Source organism: Pleurodeles waltl, chromosome 5 (genome assembly GCF_031143425.1).
Source record: "Pleurodeles waltl isolate 20211129_DDA chromosome 5, aPleWal1.hap1.20221129, whole genome shotgun sequence".
NCBI lineage: Eukaryota > Metazoa > Chordata > Amphibia > Caudata > Salamandridae > Pleurodeles > Pleurodeles waltl.
This window is the reverse complement of record NC_090444.1, coordinates 574,798,637-574,825,820: the sequence shown is the minus strand read 5'-3', so window position 1 is coordinate 574,825,820 and position 27,184 is coordinate 574,798,637. Positions and strand designations below refer to the sequence as shown.

At 48.8% G+C, this 27,184-nt stretch overlaps 1 protein-coding gene across 2 annotated transcripts in view; it reads left to right on the top strand.

Moving 5' to 3' along the window:
• Window positions 1–27,184, top strand: part of USP34 (ubiquitin specific peptidase 34) — a 1,940,069-nt gene that overhangs the window by 1,264,901 nt on the left and 647,984 nt on the right. For both annotated transcript variants that reach the window (XM_069234398.1, XM_069234397.1), the window contains one exon: window positions 12,341–12,426. In XM_069234398.1, the coding sequence (XP_069090499.1) occupies window positions 12,341–12,426 (86 nt within the window). The remainder of the gene's footprint in view (window positions 1–12,340; window positions 12,427–27,184) is intronic.

The window sequence follows — 27,184 nt, the reverse complement described above, 5'->3', positions numbered from 1 at the left end:
GTGGCGATCCAACACCTCAGGAGGGACCCCAGGACTACTCTAAGACTGTGAGTACAAAAACCTGTCCCCCCTGAGCCCCCACAGCGCCGCCTGCAGAGGGAATCCCGAGGCTTCCCCTGACCGCGACTCTTTGAATCCTAAGTCCCGACGCCTGGGAGAGACCCTGCACCCGCAGCCCCCAGGACCTGAAGGACCGGACTTTCACTGGAGGAGTGACCCCCAGGAGTCCCTCTCCCTTGACCAAGTGGAGGTTTCCCCGAGGAACCCCCCCCTTGCCTGCCTGCAGCGCTGAAGAGATCCCTAGATCTCCCATTGACTTCCATTACAAACCCGACGCTTGTTTCTACACTGCACCCGGCCGCCCCCGCGCTGCTGAGGGTGAAATTTCTGTGTGGGCTTGTGTCCCCCCCGGTGCCCTACAAAACCCCCCTGGTCTGCCCTCCGAAGACGCGGGTACTTACCTGCAAGCAGACCGGAACCGGGGCACCCCCTTCTCTCCATTCTAGCCTATGTGTTTTGGGCACCACTTTGAACTCTGCACCTGACCGGCCCTGAGCTGCTGGTGTGGTGACTTTGGGGTTGCTCTGAACCCCCAACGGTGGGCTACCTTGGACCAAGAACTAAGCCCTGTAAGTGTCTTACTTACCTGGTTAACCTAACAAATACTTACCTCCCCTAGGAACTGTGAAAATTGCACTAAGTGTCCACTTTTAAAACAGCTACTTGTGAATAACTTGAAAAGTATACATGCAATTTTGATGATTTGAAGTTCCTAAAGTACTTACCTGTAATACCTTTCGAATGAGATATTACATGTAGAATTTGAACCTGTGGTTCTTAAAATAAACTAAGAAAAGATATTTTTCTATATAAAAACCTATTGGCTGGATTTGTCTCTGAGTGTGTGTACCTCATTTATTGTCTATGTGTATGTACAACAAATGCTTAACACTACTCCTTGGATAAGCCTACTGCTCGACCACACTACCACAAAATAGAGCATTAGTATTATCTCTTTTTGCCACTATCTTACCTCTAAGGGGAACCCTTGGACTCTGTGCATACTATTCCTTACTTTGAAATAGTGCATACAGAGCCAACTTCCTACATTGGTGGATCAGCGGTGGGGTACAAGACTTTGCATTTGCTGGACTACTCAGCCAATACCTGATCACACGACAAATTCCAAAATTGTCATTAGAAATTCATTTTTGCAATTTGAAATTGTTCTAAATTCTTAAAAGTCCTGCTAGGGCCTTGTGTGTTAAGTCCCTGTTTAGCATTGTCTTTTAGAGTTTAAAAGTTTGTTAAAAGTTTGAAATTAGATTCTAGAAACAGTTTTAGATTCTTTAAAAAGTCTTCCAACTCTTAGCAAAATAATGTCTGATACAGAGATGAATGTGGTGGAACTCGACACCACACCTTACCTCCATCTTAAGATGAGGGAGCTAAGGTCTCTCTGTAATATCAAAAAAATAACCATTGGCTCCAGACCTACCAAAATTCAGCTCCAGGAGCTGTTGGCAGAGTTTGAAAAAGCCAACCCCTCTGAGGATGACTTCACAGAGGAAGAAATTAGTGACTTGGAGGGCAATTCCCCCCTTCCAGTCCTAAATAGGGAGACCAGGGCCTCTCAAGCCCTGTCTCCAAAAATGATAGTCAGAAATGTTGCTTCCCTCACAGGAGGGTCCAGCATTTCTGAAATCACTGAGGATGCTCTCAGTGAAGATGACCCCCTGTTAGCCAGGATGGTCAAAAGATTGGCTTTGGAAAAGCAGCTCCTAGCCATAGAAAGGGAAAGAAAAGAGATGGGCCTAGGTCCCATCAATGGTGGCAGCAACTTAAATAGGGTCAGAGATTCTCCTGACATCCTAAAAATCCCCAAAGGGATTGTAACAAAATATGAAGATGGTGATGACATCACCAAATGGTTCACAGCTTTTGAGAGGGCTTGTGTAACCAGAAAAGTGAACAGATCTCACTGGGGTGCTCTCCTTTGGGAAATGTTCACTGGAAAGTGTAGGGATAGACTCCTCACACTCTCTGGAAAAGATGCAGAATCTTATGACCTCATGAAGGGTACCCTGATTGAGGGCTTTGGATTCTCCACTGAGGAGTATAGAATTAGATTCAGGGGGGCTCAAAAATCCTCGAGCCAGACCTGGGTTGATTTTGTAGACTACTCAGTAAAAACACTGGATGGTTGGTTAACTGGAAATGAAGTGTGTGACTATGTTGGGCTTTATAATTTGTTTATGAAAGAACACATTTTAAGTAACTGCTTCAATGAAAAGTTGCATCAGTATCTGGTAGACCTAGGTCCAATTTCTCCCCAAGAATTGGGAAAGAAGGCAGACCACTGGGTCAAGACTAGGGTAACCAAAACTTCCACTGGGGGTGACCAAAAGAAAGGGGTTACAAAAACTCCCCAGGAGAAAGTGGGTGACACTAGAAACAAAGAAAAAGAGTCCTCTGTAGGCCCCCAAAAACCAGAATAGGTGGGTGGGCCCCAAGACACAACCCAAAACAAAGGTGGGTACCAGGGTAAGAACTGGGATGCCACTAAGGCATGGTGCCACAACTGTAAACAGTCTGGGCACCACACCAAGGACACTTCTTGTCCCAAAAACAAACCCCAGAACAAGATTCCAGGGGTAACCAGTGTAGCCATGGGAGATGACTCCTCAGATGAGGAGGTCTTCATAGCCTTCCACTGGAAACAGGGCCCAACAGGTGAGTTGGAGATTCCAGAGGGAAGTAGACACTTCCACCACCTACTGGTGAATGGAATCCCAACCACTGCCCTGAGAGACACTTGTGCCAGTCACACTATTGTGCATGACAGGCTGGTGCTCTCAAACCAGTACATCCCAGGTGAGACTGCCAGGGTAAGAGTTAGCCTAGACAGGGTCACTAAGAGGCCTGTGGCTTTAGTACCCATAGAAGTGGGTGGCACTCTTAGCTGGAGAAGGGTAGTAGTCAGTACAGACCTCCCCCTTGATTGTCTCCTTGGAAATGACTACCCAGAGGTTAGTCAGAGCCCAAGAGAGAAACTGGTCCAGTGCCAGTCCTCTCCCAAGGATTCTGGAAGTCCTGCCTCTGCAGTAAATGCAAGCAGGCCCCAGAAGAAGAAGAAAAGAAAACAGAGTAGGAAGGGTGGACAACCTTTAGCCAAGGTCACAGCAAGCCAAGGAGATTCTGCTCCAGTAGGGGAGAACTCCAAAAATGGCCCTGATAAAGTCCAACCTGACCCACAAGAAGTCCTGGCTAGTCAGGCAACTGTTAAACCTGAGTGGGTGGCTCCTCAGCTAACAGAAGAAAGAGTGGAAGAAGGGTGTTTACTACGAGATGTGGTAACCCCCCACTCCAATACAGCAGACAGGCAACCTGAACCCAAAGAAGCCTGTAACTTAGCCCCTTCCCTTTTAGGTGAAGAGCTAAAGGTGTGGTTCTGGGCACTGACAGCTGTCAGTGGCCTCTGCTGGGTGTTAGCCTTTATGGCTGCACTATCCTTAGCATGGTGGTCTGACCCCATGCCAAATGGCAAGTTAGGCCCCCTGACCCTATTGGTCATGGTGGGGTTACTCCAGCTCTGGGTAACCTCTCTGGGTAAGCTAGGGGTGACCCTGGCCAAGATAAGGTTAGCAGAGGTGGACACCTCTAAGACCAAAATAGAAAGAATGGGTGGAGACATTGAAGAGGCAGACAAGAGGCAATTCAGACTAGGTCCTATCACTGTGGAAGTGGGCCAGTTCCCCAAAGGGAATGACCTGAACAGAAGGATGTAAGGCAGAGTAGGCCCTGCAACTAACCAGCCTATTTCTCCTACTCTTCCTCGCCTGACAGACTAGGAAGACTCTCCCAGCTTGGGCTGAGTCTCCTGGCCTGTAGGCTGGGGGGGGCTTGTGTAAAGAAATGGCTCCCTGTTGCAGTTACCCCCCCACTTTTTGCCTGATACTGATGCTGACTTGACTGAGAAGTGTGCTGGGACCCTGCTAACCAGGCCCCAGCCCCAGTGTTCCTTCACCTAAAATGTACCATTGTATCCACAATTGGCACACCCTGGCATTCAGATAAGTCCCTTGTAACTGGTACTTCTAGTACCAAGGGCCCTGATGCCAAGGAAGGTCTCTAAGGGCTGCAGCATGTCTTATGCCACCCTAGAGACCCCTCACTCAGCACAGACACACTGCTTACAAGCCTGTGTGTGCTAGTGAGAACAAAATGAGTAAGTCGACATGGCACTCCCCTCAGGGTGCCATGCCAGCCTCTCACTGCCTATGCAGTGTAGGTAAGACACCCCTCTAGCAGGCCTTACAGCCCTAAGGCAGGGTGCACTATACCATAGGTGAGGGTACCAGTGCATGAGCATGGTACCCCTACAGTGTCTAAACAAAACCTTAGACATTGTAAGTACAGGGTAGCCATAAGAGTATATGGTCTGGGAGTCTGTCAAACACGAACTCCACAGCACCATAATGGCTACACTGAAAACTGGGAAGTTTGGTATCAAACTTCTCAGCACAATAAATGCACACTGATGCCAGTGTACACTTTATTGTAAAATACACCACAGAGGGCACCTTAGAGGTGCCCCCTGAAACTTAACCAACTAGCTGTGTAGGCTGACTGGTTCCAGCAGCCTGCCACACTAGAGACATGTTGCTGGCCCCATGGGGAGAGTGCCTTTGTCACTCTGAGGCCAGTAACAAAGCCTGCACTGGGTGGAGATGCTAACACCTCCCCCAGGCAGGAGCTGTGACACCTGGCGGTGAGCCTCAAAGGCTCACCCCTTTGTCACAGCCCAGCAGGGCACTCCAGCTTAGTGGAGTTGCCCGCCCCCTCCGGCCACGGCCCCCACTTTTGGCGGCAAGGCTGGAGGGAACAAAGAAAGCAACAAGGAGGAGTCACTGGCCAGTCAGGACAGCCCCTAAGGTGTCCTGAGCTGAAGTGACTCTAACTTTTAGAAATCCTCCATCTTGCAGATGGAGGATTCCCCCAATAGGGTTAGGATTGTGACCCCCTCCCCTTGGGAGGAGGCACAAAGAGGGTGTACCCACCCTCAGGGCTAGTAGCCATTGGCTACTAACCCCCCAGACCTAAACACGCCCTTAAATTTAGTATTTAAGGGCTACCCTGAACCCTAGAAAATCAGATTCCTGCAACTACAAGAAGAAGGACTGCCTAGCTGAAAACCCCTGCAGAGGAAGACCAGAAGACGACAACTGCCTTGGCTCCAGAAACTCACCGGCCTGTCTCCTGCCTTCCAAAGATCCTGCTCCAGCGACGCCTTCCAAAGGGACCAGCGACCTCGACATCCTCTGAGGACTGCCCCGGCTTCGAAAAGACAAGAAACTCCCGAGGACAGCGGACCTGCTCCAAGAAAAGCTGCAACTTTGTTTCCAGCAGCTTTAAAGAACCCTGCAAGCTCCCCGCAAGAAGCGTGAGACTTGCAACACTGCACCCGGCGACCCCGACTCGGCTGGTGGCGATCCAACACCTCAGGAGGGACCCCAGGACTACTCTAAGACTGTGAGTACAAAAACCTGTCCCCCCTGAGCCCCCACAGCGCCGCCTGCAGAGGGAATCCCGAGGCTTCCCCTGACCGCGACTCTTTGAATCCTAAGTCCCGACGCCTGGGAGAGACCCTGCACCCGCAGCCCCCAGGACCTGAAGGACCGGACTTTCACTGGAGGAGTGACCCCCAGGAGTCCCTCTCCCTTGACCAAGTGGAGGTTTCCCCGAGGAACCCCCCCCTTGCCTGCCTGCAGCGCTGAAGAGATCCCTAGATCTCCCATTGACTTCCATTACAAACCCGACGCTTGTTTCTACACTGCACCCGGCCGCCCCCGCGCTGCTGAGGGTGAAATTTCTGTGTGGGCTTGTGTCCCCCCCGGTGCCCTACAAAACCCCCCTGGTCTGCCCTCCGAAGACGCGGGTACTTACCTGCAAGCAGACCGGAACCGGGGCACCCCCTTCTCTCCATTCTAGCCTATGTGTTTTGGGCACCACTTTGAACTCTGCACCTGACCGGCCCTGAGCTGCTGGTGTGGTGACTTTGGGGTTGCTCTGAACCCCCAACGGTGGGCTACCTTGGACCAAGAACTAAGCCCTGTAAGTGTCTTACTTACCTGGTTAACCTAACAAATACTTACCTCCCCTAGGAACTGTGAAAATTGCACTAAGTGTCCACTTTTAAAACAGCTATTTGTGAATAACTTGAAAAGTATACATGCAATTTTGATGATTTGAAGTTCCTAAAGTACTTACCTGTAATACCTTTCGAATGAGATATTACATGTAGAATTTGAACCTGTGGTTCTTAAAATAAACTAAGAAAAGATATTTTTCTATATAAAAACCTATTGGCTGGATTTGTCTCTGAGTGTGTGTACCTCATTTATTGTCTATGTGTATGTACAACAAATGCTTAACACTACTCCTTGGATAAGCCTACTGCTCGACCACACTACCACAAAATAGAGCATTAGTATTATCTCTTTTTGCCACTATCTTACCTCTAAGGGGAACCCTTGGACTCTGTGCATACTATTCCTTACTTTGAAATAGTGCATACAGAGCCAACTTCCTACATTGGTGGATCAGCGGTGGGGTACAAGACTTTGCATTTGCTGGACTACTCAGCCAGTACCTGATCACACGACAAATTCCAAAATTGTCATTAGAAATTCATTTTTGCAATTTGAAATTGTTCTAAATTCTTAAAAGTCCTGCTAGGGCCTTGTGTGTTAAGTCCCTGTTTAGCATTGTCTTTTAGAGTTTAAAAGTTTGTTAAAAGTTTGAAATTAGATTCTAGAAACAGTTTTAGATTCTTTAAAAAGTCTTCCAACTCTTAGCAAAATAATGTCTGATACAGAGATGAATGTGGTGGAACTCGACACCACACCTTACCTCCATCTTAAGATGAGGGAGCTAAGGTCTCTCTGTAATATCAAAAAAATAACCATTGGCTCCAGACCTACCAAAATTCAGCTCCAGGAGCTGTTGGCAGAGTTTGAAAAAGCCAACCCCTCTGAGGATGACTTCACAGAGGAAGAAATTAGTGACTTGGAGGGCAATTCCCCCCTTCCAGTCCTAAATAGGGAGACCAGGGCCTCTCAAGCCCTGTCTCCAAAAATGATAGTCAGAAATGTTGCTTCCCTCACAGGAGGGTCCAGCATTTCTGAAATCACTGAGGATGCTCTCAGTGAAGATGACCCCCTGTTAGCCAGGATGGTCAAAAGATTGGCTTTGGAAAAGCAGCTCCTAGCCATAGAAAGGGAAAGAAAAGAGATGGGCCTAGGTCCCATCAATGGTGGCAGCAACTTAAATAGGGTCAGAGATTCTCCTGACATCCTAAAAATCCCCAAAGGGATTGTAACAAAATATGAAGATGGTGATGACATCACCAAATGGTTCACAGCTTTTGAGAGGGCTTGTGTAACCAGAAAAGTGAACAGATCTCACTGGGGTGCTCTCCTTTGGGAAATGTTCACTGGAAAGTGTAGGGATAGACTCCTCACACTCTCTGGAAAAGATGCAGAATCTTATGACCTCATGAAGGGTACCCTGATTGAGGGCTTTGGATTCTCCACTGAGGAGTATAGAATTAGATTCAGGGGGGCTCAAAAATCCTCGAGCCAGACCTGGGTTGATTTTGTAGACTACTCAGTAAAAACACTGGATGGTTGGTTAACTGGAAATGAAGTGTGTGACTATGTTGGGCTTTATAATTTGTTTATGAAAGAACACATTTTAAGTAACTGCTTCAATGAAAAGTTGCATCAGTATCTGGTAGACCTAGGTCCAATTTCTCCCCAAGAATTGGGAAAGAAGGCAGACCACTGGGTCAAGACTAGGGTAACCAAAACTTCCACTGGGGGTGACCAAAAGAAAGGGGTTACAAAAACTCCCCAGGAGAAAGTGGGTGACACTAGAAACAAAGAAAAAGAGTCCTCTGTAGGCCCCCAAAAACCAGAATAGGTGGGTGGGCCCCAAGACACAACCCAAAACAAAGGTGGGTACCAGGGTAAGAACTGGGATGCCACTAAGGCATGGTGCCACAACTGTAAACAGTCTGGGCACCACACCAAGGACACTTCTTGTCCCAAAAACAACCCCCAGAACAAGATTCCAGGGGTAACCAGTGTAGCCATGGGAGATGACTCCTCAGATGAGGAGGTCTTCATAGCCTTCCACTGGAAACAGGGCCCAACAGGTGAGTTGGAGATTCCAGAGGGAAGTAGACACTTCCACCACCTACTGGTGAATGGAATCCCAACCACTGCCCTGAGAGACACTTGTGCCAGTCACACTATTGTGCATGACAGGCTGGTGCTCTCAAACCAGTACATCCCAGGTGAGACTGCCAGGGTAAGAGTTAGCCTAGACAGGGTCACTAAGAGGCCTGTGGCTTTAGTACCCATAGAAGTGGGTGGCACTCTTAGCTGGAGAAGGGTAGTAGTCAGTACAGACCTCCCCCTTGATTGTCTCCTTGGAAATGACTACCCAGAGGTTAGTCAGAGCCCAAGAGAGAAACTGGTCCAGTGCCAGTCCTCTCCCAAGGATTCTGGAAGTCCTGCCTCTGCAGTAAATGCAAGCAGGCCCCAGAAGAAGAAGAAAAGAAAACAGAGTAGGAAGGGTGGACAACCTTTAGCCAAGGTCACAGCAAGCCAAGGAGATTCTGCTCCAGTAGGGGAGAACTCCAAAAATGGCCCTGATAAAGTCCAACCTGACCCACAAGAAGTCCTGGCTAGTCAGGCAACTGTTAAACCTGAGTGGGTGGCTCCTCAGCTAACAGAAGAAAGAGTGGAAGAAGGGTGTTTACTACGAGATGTGGTAACCCCCCACTCCAATACAGCAGACAGGCAACCTGAACCCAAAGAAGCCTGTAACTTAGCCCCTTCCCTTTTAGGTGAAGAGCTAAAGGTGTGGTTCTGGGCACTGACAGCTGTCAGTGGCCTCTGCTGGGTGTTAGCCTTTATGGCTGCACTATCCTTAGCATGGTGGTCTGACCCCATGCCAAATGGCAAGTTAGGCCCCCTGACCCTATTGGTCATGGTGGGGTTACTCCAGCTCTGGGTAACCTCTCTGGGTAAGCTAGGGGTGACCCTGGCCAAGATAAGGTTAGCAGAGGTGGACACCTCTAAGACCAAAATAGAAAGAATGGGTGGAGACATTGAAGAGGCAGACAAGAGGCAATTCAGACTAGGTCCTATCACTGTGGAAGTGGGCCAGTTCCCCAAAGGGAATGACCTGAACAGAAGGATGTAAGGCAGAGTAGGCCCTGCAACTAACCAGCCTATTTCTCCTACTCTTCCTCGCCTGACAGACTAGGAAGACTCTCCCAGCTTGGGCTGAGTCTCCTGGCCTGTAGGCTGGGGGGGGCTTGTGTAAAGAAATGGCTCCCTGTTGCAGTTACCCCCCCACTTTTTGCCTGATACTGATGCTGACTTGACTGAGAAGTGTGCTGGGACCCTGCTAACCAGGCCCCAGCCCCAGTGTTCCTTCACCTAAAATGTACCATTGTATCCACAATTGGCACACCCTGGCATTCAGATAAGTCCCTTGTAACTGGTACTTCTAGTACCAAGGGCCCTGATGCCAAGGAAGGTCTCTAAGGGCTGCAGCATGTCTTATGCCACCCTAGAGACCCCTCACTCAGCACAGACACACTGCTTACAAGCCTGTGTGTGCTAGTGAGAACAAAATGAGTAAGTCGACATGGCACTCCCCTCAGGGTGCCATGCCAGCCTCTCACTGCCTATGCAGTGTAGGTAAGACACCCCTCTAGCAGGCCTTACAGCCCTAAGGCAGGGTGCACTATACCATAGGTGAGGGTACCAGTGCATGAGCATGGTACCCCTACAGTGTCTAAACAAAACCTTAGACATTGTAAGTACAGGGTAGCCATAAGAGTATATGGTCTGGGAGTCTGTCAAACACGAACTCCACAGCACCATAATGGCTACACTGAAAACTGGGAAGTTTGGTATCAAACTTCTCAGCACAATAAATGCACACTGATGCCAGTGTACACTTTATTGTAAAATACACCACAGAGGGCACCTTAGAGGTGCCCCCTGAAACTTAACCAACTAGCTGTGTAGGCTGACTGGTTCCAGCAGCCTGCCACACTAGAGACATGTTGCTGGCCCCATGGGGAGAGTGCCTTTGTCACTCTGAGGCCAGTAACAAAGCCTGCACTGGGTGGAGATGCTAACACCTCCCCCAGGCAGGAGCTGTGACACCTGGCGGTGAGCCTCAAAGGCTCACCCCTTTGTCACAGCCCAGCAGGGCACTCCAGCTTAGTGGAGTTGCCCGCCCCCTCCGGCCACGGCCCCCACTTTTGGCGGCAAGGCTGGAGGGAACAAAGAAAGCAACAAGGAGGAGTCACTGGCCAGTCAGGACAGCCCCTAAGGTGTCCTGAGCTGAAGTGACTCTAACTTTTAGAAATCCTCCATCTTGCAGATGGAGGATTCCCCCAATAGGGTTAGGATTGTGACCCCCTCCCCTTGGGAGGAGGCACAAAGAGGGTGTACCCACCCTCAGGGCTAGTAGCCATTGGCTACTAACCCCCCAGACCTAAACACGCCCTTAAATTTAGTATTTAAGGGCTACCCTGAACCCTAGAAAATCAGATTCCTGCAACTACAAGAAGAAGGACTGCCCAGCTGAAAACCCCTGCAGAGGATGACCAGAAGACGACAACTGCCTTGGCTCCAGAAACTCACCGGCCTGTCTCCTGCCTTCCAAAGATCCTGCTCCAGCGACGCCTTCCAAAGGGACCAGCGACCTCGACATCCTCTGAGGACTGCCCCGGCTTCGAAAAGACAAGAAACTCCCGAGGACAGCGGACCTGCTCCAAGAAAAGCTGCAACTTTGTTTCCAGCAGCTTTAAAGAACCCTGCAAGCTCCCCGCAAGAAGCGTGAGACTTGCAACACTGCACCCGGCGACCCCGACTCGGCTGGTGGCGATCCAACACCTCAGGAGGGACCCCAGGACTACTCTAAGACTGTGAGTACAAAAACCTGTCCCCCCTGAGCCCCCACAGCGCTGCCTGCAGAGGGAATCCCGAGGCTTCCCCTGACCGCGACTCTTTGAATCCTAAGTCCCGACGCCTGGGAGAGACCCTGCACCCGCAGCCCCCAGGACCTGAAGGACCGGACTTTCACTGGAGGAGTGACCCCCAGGAGTCCCTCTCCCTTGACCAAGTGGAGGTTTCCCCGAGGAACCCCCCCCTTGCCTGCCTGCAGCGCTGAAGAGATCCCTAGATCTCCCATTGACTTCCATTACAAACCCGACGCTTGTTTCTACACTGCACCCGGCCGCCCCCGCGCTGCTGAGGGTGAAATTTCTGTGTGGGCTTGTGTCCCCCCCGGTGCCCTACAAAACCCCCCTGGTCTGCCCTCCGAAGACGCGGGTACTTACCTGCAAGCAGACCGGAACCGGGGCACCCCCTTCTCTCCATTCTAGCCTATGTGTTTTGGGCACCACTTTGAACTCTGCACCTGACCGGCCCTGAGCTGCTGGTGTGGTGACTTTGGGGTTGCTCTGAACCCCCAACGGTGGGCTACCTTGGACCAAGAACTAAGCCCTGTAAGTGTCTTACTTACCTGGTTAACCTAACAAATACTTACCTCCCCTAGGAACTGTGAAAATTGCACTGTGTCCACTTTTAAAACAGCTATTTGTGAATAACTTGAAAAGTATACATGCAATTTTGATGATTTGAAGTTCCTAAAGTACTTACCTGTAATACCTTTCGAATGAGATATTACATGTAGAATTTGAACCTGTGGTTCTTAAAATAAACTAAGAAAAGATATTTTTCTATATAAAAACCTATTGGCTGGATTTGTCTCTGAGTGTGTGTACCTCATTTATTGTCTATGTGTATGTACAACAAATGCTTAACACTACTCCTTGGATAAGCCTACTGCTCGACCACACTACCACAAAATAGAGCATTAGTATTATCTCTTTTTGCCACTATCTTACCTCTAAGGGGAACCCTTGGACTCTGTGCATACTATTCCTTACTTTGAAATAGTGCATACAGAGCCAACTTCCTACATTAATGCACTAGGTTCTTGCTTATTTTGAATTCAATAATTTAAATTATATTTTGAAAAAAGGATGATTTTGTCCAATCTTTATGCATGTTGTTTAAAATAAACAAATGGCATCTGATTCAGGTTCTTTAATACCATGTTCATTTTACAAACTCTTTCACTGCCTCGCCATCATGTTTTTGAAGTAACAGTCAAACAAGCAAATTCTGTTTTTTGATTGTGTATTAAAATGCCCAGTGTTATTTCTCCATATTCCTGTGTGTAGATGTTCCAACGCCTGTGCATTCATGTGATTCAGCGACTCAGGCCTGTCCACGCACACCTTTACCTTCAACCAGGATTGGAAGATGGGTAAAATATCTACATTTATAGTGTCTATTGCTTGTTAATTATATGTAGAGTGTGAACTAAGTTTGGAATGCAGTTAAAACCCGACTAAGCCAATGAAGTAAGAACAACATTTTCATGTAATCTGTAATCGTGATGAAACTAAACTGAAACTCATTCTGCCATCTATTCTAAAATACTAGTTGGACAACTAGTACAGTTTTATCTGTGCTCTCCTATGACGCATTTCTGCTTTTTGGTGTCCTCTGTTGCAGATTATTTTACCAACAGATTTTGACAAATGGTGGATCCAAGTGCTCAATGTTAATTGAATGGGGAGAAAATTCATAATATTCAAATCTTTATCATTTTCTTAGGTATGAAAAGACCAATTTAAGATACTTTAAGAAACTGAACTTTCCAAGCAAATAACTATTCTGATCCTCAAATGATCTAAATATCCCACAGGGGTGTGGAATTTATTAAAATATCTACTTGTCCAGGGGACAGGTTGCTTCTCAAATCTACTTGTCCTGTAAAAAGATCTACTTGTCCCTTTGGTGCCATGTAGTGTGGCGACAAATTATGGCAGCAATCTCATTATGTAAGAGCTCTGATAATAGCCTCTCTGATTATGCCAGAGCTACTACCATAGTAGGACTTGAATACTTGCAGTTTCAATCCCTACTGTAGCAATTTCCTTATTTTGACACCTTTCTGCAGATCTGCATACTGAGGCTGGAGGACGCAGAAAGCAATAGTTCCAGGGCTGGAATGCCTTGGAGTCTGCAAACCTACTAACCTGCATGTTTTAAAGATTTTCACCAGCTTCTCTCTAATATTTTCCCATAATAAGAAAGGTTGGACATTTACTCCTGACAATGGCAGAATTAGAACTTCTTCCAGGGTTGGGAAGAAAGTGGCTGGAGGGAAAATGAACTTGCAAATGCTCAATAGATTTTCACATGAGCAAATCTACACATCGTATTTACCCATGCTAAAATACAGTTCACAAATATTTTATAGGGGTACGACATATACCATGGGTGCACTTTTGTGACTAAGAATTTGGGGCCACATGTAGGTAGGTTCAGATTTGCTACCCGCAAATTGCGAGTCAAAGCGACTCGCAATTTTGCAAATCTGAATGTAGGATGGTGTCCCTGACACCATCTGTGATTCGCAAGGGCTTCGCAAATGCCCACCTCATGAATAATCATGAGGTGGGTCGCAATTTGCGACCCCCCCCCTTGCGAATGGCGGCCCTCACAGGGATGGTGGCCTGCTGGAGACAGCAGACCACCATGTCTGTGACTGCTTTTCAATAAAGCAGTTTTTTTTTTTGTAATGCAGCCCTTTTTCCTTCAAGGAAAACGAGATGCATTACAAAAACGAAAAATTAAACGTTTTCGTTTCATTTTTTCAGAGCAGGCAGTGGTCCACAGGACCACTGCATGCTCTGAAAAAATGTTTACAGTGACATTCACAATGGGGAAGGGGTCCCATGGGGACCCCTTCCCTTTTGCGAAAGTGTTAGCACCCATTTGAAATGGGTGCAAACTGCGATTGAAGCAAAGAAGCAAGAAGAAATCTCCCTTTGAGTGAAGGAGTCCCTCCCCTGCATCCACAGGCACCTTAAGATGACAACGACCGGCTGGTGGATCCTGCTCTCCCACTGTCATCGAAGGGCTCTGCAACACAGGTGGTGGTTCTGTGGTCCTCTCCTGGTCCTCCTAGTCTTCTGACCAACTTGGGAGGCGGTGGGTCTTTGCTGCAGCCACTGAAACAGAAACACCCTGTGCACTGTGACTGTTGCTCTTACCAAGGCCTGTTGGCTCCTCCTTCAGGAGATCTTAAAGCACCAAGAACCCCCAGCCTGCAGCATTCTGCAACTCCAAGTGTAGCTTTCACTCTGCAGCTCCTGCGGCATGGTACTCCTGTTTTGTTCTGCCTCTTGGTCTCTCTGCGACTCCGTGTCTGCTGCCAGTGGGTCACTTGTGTGGACTTAAGCGATTCCTGCTGGCTTTCCTTCCTGCTGAGGACCAGTCCTGACTCCCCTCCTAGGGTTGAGTTGTGTGGACCTTGCTGGTCCCCAAAAAAACCTGCAATCTTCTCTGCTGCGACTTTTGTATTTGCCATTGCTTGTTGGTGGTCCAGTTGAGCACTGACCCTCCTGCAATCCGGAAACCGGCGGGGGACGGCTCGTGGGTGACTCCAAGGATCTTCCTGCATCCTCTGCAGTTCACAACTGGACTTTATCCTTCACTGACCTGCAGGATCCTCACCTCTAGGAGGGTAGGCATTTGCCTACCTGCACTTCCTGAACATCTCTGAGTGGTCTTGACACTGTCCCCTTCTTTCTTAACATCTGGAATCCACCTTTGGGTTCCACCAATCTGGTCCACGGGTGGCGACAGCAGCTGGACAACCAAGGCTCCTGTTGACTCCAACAAGGGTTTCCAATGTCACTTCTTCCCTATGCACATGGGCTCCCTGGGTATTCACCGGTGGGGGTATTATCCAACCTTCTTTCTGCCAACTGGTTTCCATTGGGTCCTCTGGGAAGGGTCCTGAATCCTAAAAATCCCAACTGAGACAGTCCTCTGTTAGCCTATGGGACACCTTGCTCGATAACAACTCTGCACCCGGGCGTCTGTGGGATTTCTGATACTTACCTCTGATAAATCCTTATCCCCCCAGACCCTGGAATCCTAACACACGTTGGTTGGGCACTTCCATTCTTATACCACTTGCTTTGTATATGGTTTTCCCCCCAATAGGGTACCATACATTTCAATGCTTTTCCTGCTTGTTGCTAAGTGTATATTTTATTTGTAGATATCTCCAAGTGGAGATATACCAACATTAGTATAGTAGTAGTGTTGTAATAAAGAATACTTTATTTTTGCAACACCTGGTGTGGTTCTTTCTTGTGTGACCATCACTGACTGACTACTGTGGTATTGTAAGTGCTTTACATTCCCCCTTGCTCAGCCTGAGCTGCTCTACAACTACTCCTATCAGAGCTCTTGTTATCTAGGCACCAAAACACTATCACTAAGGGTTGTCTGGACTTAGTATAGGGTGCCACACCATAGATGTGCATCAGAACCTGAGCCAGGAGAGAGCTAACAGTGTTCTGCACCATCTGGGCCCCTTGTTCTTATCAGCATTCTGGCTGTGATTTCTTTGTTTCCTTTCCCATGTCCTTTGATTAGCAGTTTTCTATCTGCCTACACTTCATATTGCCAGCGACTCAGCATGTCTTATAGAGACCTCAAGTTTCACATTTCTTACCTTAGACTGTCCCCCAGGCGTCAGTCTGGATTTGGAAATTTTTCTCGAGCAGTATAGCTGCACAAAGTTAGGTAGTATTGATTGGCTTTATTGGTGTCACCAGATGTGACCTCGCGGGTCTTATATAGGCGCCACCCGGCGTGCTGACGTCGCTCCTTTTCTTTCGTTATCAGCCAGTGCTGATTCAAATAGAGTTTTTTTGAGTAGTATAATTCCTTATGTGTTGAGCATGTCATCTAGGAAGACTGGGTTCAAGCTGTTCTGATCCTGTCATTGGGCAATGTTGGTGATGGATCCACACCTCGTGTGCCTTTGGTGTTTGGAGCGTGACCATGACCCAAAATCGTGCTCAGAATGTTGGGCCATGCATCCAAAGGCTTTGAAGGAGCAAGGAAGGTCCTCCATTGTCGTCTTTCCACTTGGGACGATCGGGTAAGTCGAGGCACAAGAAGAAGTTGAAGAAAGCGAAACGTTCTTCAACTTCACCTTGGCCGACTAGACAAGGAAGCTTTATCGTTCTAGACCTCCATCTGCTGACTCTGCACCTTCCCGAGTTTCTGGGAGCCAAAGCAACCCCTCCCCAATTAGAGGAGTTTTATGTGGCCCTGTTCCTCATTTGTGGGCAGTCCGACACAGTTGGAGTGCCTTCGGGCCCCGTGGAGTCAGAAGATGGCCCTTCGGTTTCTGGGTTAAGGGCTTCAGCATCGGCTCTGAGGGACACCCATAGATCCATGCTTGGACCTGGGGCAGCGTTGGTCATACCATCTCGACCTACTCTGATGCTCCTGGTGATGCCTGTGCGCCCCATGCGGCGCTGTTCCCATCCTCATTGCTGACTCTGACATGAAGCTGAATGGGCATTAACCAACACTGACTCTGGCACCGACAAGAACCGTGCCTCCTATGCCGGATCCTGAGCCTGTTTCTTATGGGCTTCGGTATGGTGAAGAATGGGAGGGGTCGCTGGACCCTTTAGAATACCAGCTCCAAAACCCTATTGTAGGAAACTTGCCCCTTGTTTGCAGTACCAACCCACTTTTTGCCTGATATCTGATGCTGACTTGACTGAGTGTGTGCTAGGATCCTGCTAACCAGGCCCCAGCACCAGTGTTCTTTCCTTAACCTGTACAATTGCTTCCATAATTGGCACACCCCTGGTACACAACTAAGTCCCTTGTAAAAGGTACCAGTGGTACCAAGGGCTCTGTAACCAGGGAGGGTCCCTAAGGGCTGCAGCATATATTGTGCCACCCTAAGGGACTCCTCACCAAGCACATGCACACTGTCATTGCAGATTGTGTGTACTGGTGGGGAGAAAAATGTAAAGTCGACATGACATGCCTCTCAGGGTACCATGCCCACTAACCACTGCCTGTGGCATAGGTAAGTCACCCATCTACCAGACCTTACAGGCCTAAGGCAGGGTGCACTATACCACAGGTGAGGGCAAAGCTGCATGAGCAGTATGCACCTACAGTGTCGTAAGTACTTTCTTGTAAGTGCTGTGTGGCCATATTAAATACATTGGCTGGGAGTTTGTCATCACAAACTCCACAGCTCCAGGATGGCTTCACTGAAGGCTGGGAAGTTTGTTATCAAACTTCTCAGCACAATAAACCCACACTGATGTCAGTTTTGGATTAATTGTACAGTGCACCCAGAGGGCATCTTAGAGATACCCCCGTATTTAGCCCAACCTTTTAGTGCAGGGCTGACCAGTCTGTGTCAGCCTGTCCCTAACTGACAGGTTTTCAACCCCATGGAGTGAGAGAATTTGTGCTCTCTGGAGACCGAAACAAAGCCTTCTCTGGGTGGAGGTGCTTCCCACCTCCCCGCTGTAGGAACTGCATCACTTGGCGGTGAGCCTTAAAGGCTCAGGCCCCCTGTTACCGTGTCCCAGGGCACTCCAGCTAGTGGAGATCCCCCCACCCCTGACGAAGCTCCACTTTTGGCAGCAAGTCCAGTGGGAAAATTAGGTAAAATAGGAGTGACCACTCCAGCTAGGACCACCCTTAAGGTGTCCAGAGTTGAAGTGACCCCTCCCTGCAGAATCCTCCATCCTGGTTTGGAGGACAGGGATCAATAGGGCTGGGAATGTGCCCCCTCCCCAAAGGGAGTGGGCACAGGAAGGGGTAGAATCCCTCGGGAACAGTAGCCATTGGTTACTGCCCACTGACTTATATAATGCCCCTAAATCTAGGATTTAGGGGAACCCCTGAACCTAGCTCACCAGATTCCTGGTGACCTCAAGAAGAAGAAACAAGAAGAGAGAAGGACTCCCAAACCAACCCCAGCAGTGAAAACTCCAGATGACAACTGACTTGTCCCCAGCCCTACCGGCCTCTCTGCAGCTTCAAAGACCCCTGCTCCAAGAAGGTGAGGCATCCTGCAGGATAAGCAATCTCTCCAAACCCACAGAGGACTGCCTGCCCAGCAGAGGACCAAGAACTCCGGAGGATAGGGGCCCTGTTCAAAAGAAGTCACCAAAAGGACTCCAGAAATGCTCTGGATCCGCGAGTCGTGTCTACTCTGCACCAGATGCCCATGGCCTGAGTCCAGGTGGCCCATCGGTCCAGAGAAGGTCCCCAGGAGATTCCAACCTAGAGTCCATCCTGGGTTGACCTCCTCCTGGGCAACACAACAACACCTGCAGGCTGAATCCAGAGGTTCCCCCTGACCGTGACCAGATCCGACCTAAGATACCCTATGCCCAAGGAGACCCCTGCACCCACAGACACCTGGCAGCCAGCGAGCGCCTCTCCTGCCTGTCCAGGACCCAGCCTACAGCATCTTTTGTGACCCCCAGTGACCCCCCATTGAAAAGCATTGGGCGCCCAGCTCTGTTTGCACCCTTCACCAGGGCGCCACTGTGCACTTTCGGAATAGAAAACTGCCACTTACTTGTAAACTGCTGTATCTGCTAAAACTAAACAAAGTACATTTGATACTTAAGATTGATACCTACTTACAACTGTACTTACCTGCAACAAAGTTCTTCTGATTCTAGTAATAAAGTAACAAAACATATTTTTGCTATATAAAAACCATTGGCCTGTAGGTAATCATTGAGTGTGTGCCTCATTTCTTGACTGTGTGTGCACAACAAATGCTTTGCACAACCCTCTTATAAGCCTAACTGCTTGACCACACTGTCACAAAAGAGAACAGTAATATTATCTACTTTAGCCTCTGGGGAACCCCTGGACTCTGAGCACACTATATCTCATTTTGATATAGTATATACAGATCCAGATTCCTACACCTATGGACTGTCGTACGGACTTGGGTGAAGCTAGTAGACTGGACACCTCCCCAGATAATGGCATGCTTTTTCCTCCTACCATGGCTTTGGAGTTGGGTGTTTCATTTTCTATGGTGGTGTGAGGAGCAGCTGGGGTCCTGGACTTTGAGCTGCCTTCAGTGGCTGTTAGGACTAACCTCATGACAGGTGCTTCAGCCTGGAGCTTCAGCCTCTGAAACCTTCCTCCTCTTCAATGAAGCCCTGAGAGATGTCCTACTGAGTGCCTGGTCCAAACCCAGCACAGGGCCTCCTGTGAACAGGGCAATTGCCCTACACTATCGCCCTGCCCTGGGTGACACAAGTTTTCTTATGCAGCACACCACCCCTGAGAGCGTGGTTATCCAAGCCTCCACTTCCCAGGCTACGTTCCCTTCCACACCGCTGGATAGGGAATCCAAGAGTCTGGCACACCTGGTCAATATGTTTTCTTAGGCCAGCCTGGCGTTGCGGTTTGTGAACATCACAAGTCTTTTGGGACGGTATTCCCACACCCTGTGGTATATGGTTGTGCAAGTGCTGCCACAGGTCCCGGATGAGGCCCAGGTTGTACTCTCCCAAGCAGTTGCTGATGGGAGAGACGCAACAAAGTTCACGATCTGATGTGGACTGGACTTGACCGACTCACTGGGCAGAGCAGTTGTATAGTTAATCCTAGTTTGTTTTAATGGGACACAGGAGTTAACTTAGCCTTTGGCTTGCAGACTCGTGCCCCCGTCACCCAGTGACTTTTACCCTACTTAGCTTGCTTTGTTTTAGCGCATTTATTTAATTAAATCTTTTAAGATGGCTGCCTTGTTTTGAGTTAGGTCCATGTTTTAGTTTGCGTTATCAGTGTAACTGCGCTAAGGTGTCCATATCAAGCGACAAAGATAAACTGTAGGTGTTCACTTGAGGTCCTTTCCCTTTTTATGCTTACGAGGGAATTGTTTATAATAATTATCGTCCCATGCATGCCATGTTGTTTATTGTTTGGGAACAAACCTAGGTCAGGGGTCCAAGTAGATCTGTATAAATACTCCTCACTTAAACAGATAGTCATGGGGATTACGACCAGATGCCATCTCTGCTATCAATGCTGCATGTCGCCTTGACGATGACCCAGTCTTCGTGTCCCTTCGGAGTCTGAGCTAGAGACCTCATTCCAAGGTAACAATGGTTGGGGGCTCTTCTCATGGACATGGCATTGGCAGACTAGGTTTAACATACCTAGCTCTCTTTTAGGTTAGAGGTTAGGATCATAATGTTAGGGTATTCGGACATATTACGCACTTCATTACATTTCATGATATTGCAAGATGGTGGGGGTCTTGGTATTAATGACTCTTGTCTTTACCATTCTGTTTCTTGCACTGTTCATTATCTTAATCATTGCAGCCCATGCAACTTATTGCAGTTTTGCTTAAATAAAACCTATTGAAACTTTACTGCATCTTCTTCATTGCCTGTGGTGTGATTGAGACATGTTAATGTGAGAAAGTGGTAATCTCCGTTTAACCACGATACTCCCTGAGATGGCACACTCTTGAGTCCATGCATAAAGGCTGCCAGAAATCACCTTTTACTGTTTGGGTTTCTGGTGAGGTGCTGCTTGTGAGTCGGGAGGGTTGGGGTGACAGTTGCGACTTGTAGGAGTGGCATAGTCACCTACACACATAAGTACTGTCATCCTTAAACTAGCAGTCTTGCCTAGAGCAAGAGTCCAACTACGATAGTTGCATCGACAGTGGCCCTTAGGCACCATGTCTCGTTGAGGACATCTGGCTTTTGGGGGGTATGTCCAAGCCAATCTTATGGGCATGCCCTTTAATGGCACCTGTCTCTTTGGGGGAAAAAGCAGACTCAGCACTTAAGCCTTTTGAGGATTCTCGTGCTATGGGCAGTTCCTTGGGCTTCATGGAGGCTCCTCATCCCCCTTTGTCTGCTTTTCACCCCTTTCATGGCTGCTGAAGGGGTGCACCGCTGCGTTCCGTCCCATCCAGCCACTATGGCGTGCATGCTGCGCAGCCTCTGTGAGGCCTGGGACGTGGGATTCACCGCCCTTGGGGATCAGGGAGTCAGCAGTCCGGAAAGTCCACCTTTCCCCTCTGCAGCCGCCTCCAAACCTTCCTGGCGTGACTCATCCCCGCCAGGGATCAGTTGGAGGCAGGATCCACCATCACCTGCCCTGCTGGCAGCCCATCTTGTCAGACAGGTGAGTTTTGCAGATAGTCTGAAGGGACTTCTCCCTCCCTTCAAGAATACCCCTCCATCCGTGCCTCTGTCCTGTAATCGGATGGCAGATGATCACTTGGCACTTCTCTGGGAGGAAGTTACAAAGTTCTTGGCCAAGAGAGCCATTGAGAGGGTTCCAGTGCCAGAAATAGGTTGTGGTTGCTATTCACGATGCTTTCTGGTACCCAAAAAGGACAAAGCTCTCTGCCCTATCCTAGACCTTTTGTCCCTCAATCTCAGAGTTCAAAATGCTCACTCTGGCTTGGGTTTTATCTGCCCTGGACCCAGGAGACTGGGTAGTAGCATTGGATTTGCAGGGAGCTTATTTCCATATCATGCCCTGTCTGCCCACAGGCATTACTTGCGATTCACAGTGGGCCAGGAGCACTTTCAGTTCACTGTTCTCCACTTTGGCCTTACCAGTGCCCCTCGGGTGCTAGCCAAGGTGATGGCGGTGGTCGCTTCTCATCTGCGCTGGTCAGGAGTTTGTCTTCCCCTACTTCAGCCACTGGGTGTTTGAAGGCATGCTCGCCCTAGGCTGTTGTCTCGCACCTCCACACTACAGCGGACCTCCTGCATTTGCTGGGGTTCACTATAATCATGCTGAAGTCACACCTAACTCCTGCTGATGCTTCTGTTCATCGAAGCTGTTCTGGACACAGTGCAGTTTAGTGGGTTTATCCTGCTGAGTAGCAAGTCCAGGATGTTCAGGCTATGATACAATTGTTTTAGCATCTATCCTGTATTTCGGTGAGAATGATTCTGAGGCTGCTGGGCCTCATAGCCTCTTGCATCCTGTTGGTGAATCATGCTAGATTGCCTAGATCTCCTTTTCCCAACCAGAGCTGACAGTAGTGACAGTTGAGTCACTCTTGGGCTGGGGGCATCTGGGAGAGGCAGAGATCAGAGGCATCTGGTCTCCGGTGGAGTCTGGACTCCAGATCAACCTGTTGGAGTACCGGGCAATTAGGTTAGCATTGAAAGCATTTCTTCCCGTTCTGCATATCCCTGGTGGTTCAACATCTGGTGGGCTTGTTGAACACCAGAGCAGACAAACTCAGCTGAGGATTCTTAATCACGAATGGCGTCTCAATCTGGAGGTGGCACAAGGTCTCTTTCAGCAGTGGGGGAAGAGCCTTGGTTAGATCTTTTTGTTTCCGCAGAGAACGTGCAGTGTCCTCAGTATTGTGCGTTGGAGTTACCAAGCCGGAGGTTGCTCTGCGACGCTTTTCCTCTTGTGTAGAACTCAGGCTTCCTAGACATCTTTCCACCCATACCACTTCTGGCCAGAGTTCTCAAGAGGATTAAGAACGACTGGGCCCAAAGAAATCCTTGTGGCTCTGGACTGGGCAAGAAAGAATCTAGTATCCCCACTTACTGAGCATGGCCATCTACCCCCATCAGACTTCCCCTTTGGGAGGATCTTCTTTCACATCAGCAAGGGAGGGTTCTCCACCCCAACTTGTCCAACCTCCACTTTCTTGTTTGGAGATGAAGCGGAGACAGTTGGCAGCTTTTGACCTTCTACCCGAAGTCTGTAATGTAATCTTGGCAGTCAGGCGACCCTCCACCGACACAGTATACGTCTGTCGTTGAATTAAAATTGTGGCATGGTATACAGACAAGTCTGTTAACCTCCACTCTGCTTCTCTCTCTGAGGTCCTGTTGTTTATCCTTTCTCTGGCCCAGCAGAGCTCTGCTATGGACGTTCTAAAAGGTTATTTCTGTTTTATATCTGAGGTTGACTGATCAACCTTCTTTGTTTAAGTCTCCTATTGTTAATAGTTTTCTTAAAGACCTTACCCATATGTTTCTTCCTTCCCCATTCATTATGCCCCAATAGGACTTGAATTTGGTTCTGACATTCCTAATGTCCTCACAGGCTTCTAACATTAAAAACAGCCTTCCTTGTGACCATTAGATCTGCCTGCAGGCTGAGCTGCAGGCATTGTTCTTTAAGCCACCCTACCTTTCCATCTATCCTGACAAAGTGGTGCTTCACACTCGGGCTTCCGTTTTTGCCAAAAGTTGTCATGCACTTTCATGTGGGCCAATCCATTACCTTCCCTACTTATTATGCACCCCAACATTCTTCTAAGAAAGAGGAGAGACTGGACCCAAAAGGATCATTGGCATTCTACCTTGACGGTAAAAAAGAGTTCCTGGTGGTTGATCAACTCTGTCAGTTATGTGGGTGCGAAGAAAGGTTGGGCAGTGCAGAAGCGGACCATCTCCTGATGGGTCGTACCCTGTATTAAAATATGCTATTCACTGGCCACCAAGCAACCATCTGAAGGTTTGGGTGCTCATTCTACAAGAGCAAAAGCTGCTACCACTGTGTTAGCATGCAGAATTCCAGTCCTTGATGTGTTAGATGGCAACATAGGCATCCTTGCGAACGTTCACCGAACACCACTGTCTGGACAGTCAGGTCCGTAGGGACGGGTACTTTACCCTTTCTGTCCTGCATGACTTTCCAGTTTTATCTTGGTTTGCATACCCACCTGCGGGGATGATATTGCTTAGGTATCTATTTAAAAGGTAAGGAATCTGAAACTAGAAGTCTCTATCAGATGAAAAAGTTACTGTCTTGTAGCAGTCTTGCTGCATATCCCTTAGCAACCCACCCATTCTCCCCATTCTGCAAACTGATTTTTATGGAGAGGGACTCCCTTTGAGGGCCTTATTTTTGACACACCAGTAGTCATTGTACTTCATGTTTCTGCGCTTCTGGCATGGAAAGTTGTAAAAAGAAACTGAAGTCAGTGTGTCAGGCTAGCGCCTATAAAGGACTGCGGTGGCCTATCCGGTGCAGACGATGCCAATGACTGACATGGAGCCGGTCGGCACCACTTAATGGTGCGCAGGGGTACTGCTCAAGAAAAATCTCAGGATGCAGACTGACGCCTTGGGAAATTCAAAAGGTAAGGGTTCTGCAACTAGAATGTCTCTACCAGATAAGGTGTTACTGAAGGTAAGTAGCTTATTCTTTAGGACCGTTTAGGGTATTAGCCACTGGGCTACTTACCCCTGGGGTAACCAAACCACCTATATGGCCACTTCCTGTGGGAAGTGGGTTTACCCTTGTCCCAGACTTCCTAGTTACACTAAAAGCAAGATGGTGAAACCTGTCATTGAGTGTTCACTTGGGGTAGCTCACCTTAAGGGTGTGACACACCTCCTAAATAACTAATTTCCCACCTGTTGTGGTGCCAAATGGGCCTCAGGGAGGAGGTGGCAACTCCCACGTCTGGGGGGAACCGGGGTCACATACCGAAGCAGCAGGGTCTTTGAAGTCCCTGGCCTTGATATGCAGATCCACTAGCCATCTTGCTGGAGGAGGTGATAACACTTTCCTGTATGCAGGCATTGTTTTTGGCCTCTGAGAGCGTGGGCTTTCACTCCAGGGGGTCAAAAACGTGTCTGGTGGCAGGCTGGTCTGTACCAGTGACCCAGCACACTAAAGGCCTGGTAGGTTTCAGGGGACACCTCTAAGGTGCCATCTGGGTGCCTGTCATAATAAATCAAAGACTGGCATCAGTCAGGATTTATTAAGGCAAGGTGTTGGATACCAAACACCAAAGGTTTCATTGGAGCCATTATTTAGCTGGGTAACTCGTAATTATGAATGTCCAGTGCATATCTTAAGATGCCCCCAATGATCACTTGTAACATCTAGCAATCGAACAGGACATCATAGGGGCATATCTACTCATGGGGAGATATGTCCTCACCTCAAATGTAATGCACCCTGCCTTAGGGCTCTAAGGTGTGCTGTAGGGTTGACTTACATGTATTTAGGTGCAGTGAGTGGACTACGCACGCAATTTGTGTGTTATGTCATGTTTTCTCATTGCTTGCACCAATGCACAAAGTCTGCAGTGGCAGGCTGTGTGTGATTTTAAGGGGAGTCCTTAAGGGTTGCACATTAATTGCTGCAGCCCTTAGGGACCCTCTCTAGTACCCAGGCCCTAGGTACAAGAGGTACTATTAAGTTAGGGACTTAAAGAGGTTCAAGAGTGTGTGCCAGTGGTACACAATTTACCTTGTTTTAGGGAAAGAACCTCAGTCAAACAACCTCCGTACCAGTCTACGAAAAGTGGGAGTGACCATATCCAAAAAAGCCACTTTCCTACAGTCAGGAAGCGACATCTACAGCAGCCTACATATTCACAAAACATTACAGTCAGGTCTGTTGTTACAGACACTTCGCCCGTTCGGTCCTGGAGGACTTCTTGGTTTAATCTGTTTTGCAGACCCACCTCCAGAGAGTAATTGCTTGGGTATCTATTCAGAGGTAAGGAGTCAGCAGCTAGATGCCTCTATCAGATGAACTAGTTACATAACTTTGGTATCGCTTTATCTGGTAGAGATTCTGTCAAGCTGCAGATTCCTTACCAACCCTCCCATCCTTCACTCCATGCGAACCAGTTTAGGTGTAATCCTTTTCAGGGCCTGAATCTTTTCCACAACTGTGTTCAGTTCTCATCATGGCTCGGTGCTCTTCGTGTGGAAAGTCACGAAAGGAACTGCCGCCAGTGTGCTGAGGTGGTGCCTAGATATGTACTATAGGGAAATGCCTCCCTTGGCATGGTTACCCTCTAAATTTTTGCCTTTTGTTGATGCTAGTTATGATTGGAAGTGTGCTGGGATCCTGCTAGCCAGGCTCAAGCACCAGTGTTCTTTCCTAAAACTGTACCTTTGTTACCACAATTGGCACAGCCCTGGCACACAGATAGGTCTCTTGTAACTGGTACCCCTGGTACCAAGGGTCCTGTGGCCAGGAAAGGTCTCTAAGGGCTGCAGCATGTATTATGCCACCCTGGGGACTCCTCACTCAGCACATGCACCCTGCCTCACAGCTTGTGTGTGCTGGTGGGGAGAAAATGACTGTCGGCTTGGCACTTCCCTTAGGGTGCCATGCCCACATCCCACTGCCCGTGGCATAGGTAAGTCACCCCTCTAGCAGGCCTTACAGTCCTAAGGCAGGGTGCACTATACCACAAGTGAGGGCATAGTTGCATGAGCACTATGCCCTTACAGTGTCTATGCAAAACCTTAGACATTGTAAATGCAGGGTAGCCATAAAGAGTATATGGTTTGGGAGTCTGTCAATTACAAACTCCACAGTTCCATAATGGCTGCACTGATATCTGGGAAGTTTGGCATCAAACTTCTCAGCACAATAAATCCACACTGATGCCAGTGTGGGATTTATTGAAAAATGCACACAGAGGGCCTCTTAGAGATGCCGCCTGTATACCAGTCCGACTCTTAGTGTTAGGCTGACCAGTTCCTGCCAGCCTGCCACAACCAGATGAGTTTCTGGCCACATCGGGGGAGTGCCTTTGTCACTCTGTGGCCAGGACCAAAGCCTGCACTGGGTGGAGGTGCTTCTCACCTCCCCCTGCAGGAACTGTAACACCTGACTGTGAGCCTCAAAGGCTCATGCCTGTTGTTGGAGCACCCCAGGGCATCCCAGCTTGTGGAGATGCCCGCCCCTCCGGACAAAGCCCCCACTTTTGGCTGCAAGTCCAGGGGAGATAATGAGAAAAACAAGGAGGAGTCACCCACCAGTCAGGACAGCCCCTAAGGTGTCCTGAGCTGAGGTGACCCCTGCCTTAAGAAATCCTCCATCTTGGTTTTGGAGGATTCCCCCAATAGGAATGTGGATGTGCCCCCCTCCCCTCAGGGAGAAGGAACAAGTATGGTGTAGCCACCCTCAAGGACAGTGGCTACTGCCCCCCAGACCTAAACACCCCCCCAACCTCCCCCCCCCACCCCCCTCCCCCCAAATTTAGTATTTACAGGCAACCCTGAACTCAGGAAACCAGATTCCTGCAACCTGAAGAAAGGAGGACTGCTGACCTGAAAGCCCCGCAGAGACAAGGGAGACAGCAACTGACTTGGCCCCAGCCCTACCAGCCTGTCTCCAGACTCAAAGAACCTGCACAGCGACGCATCCAGCGGGAC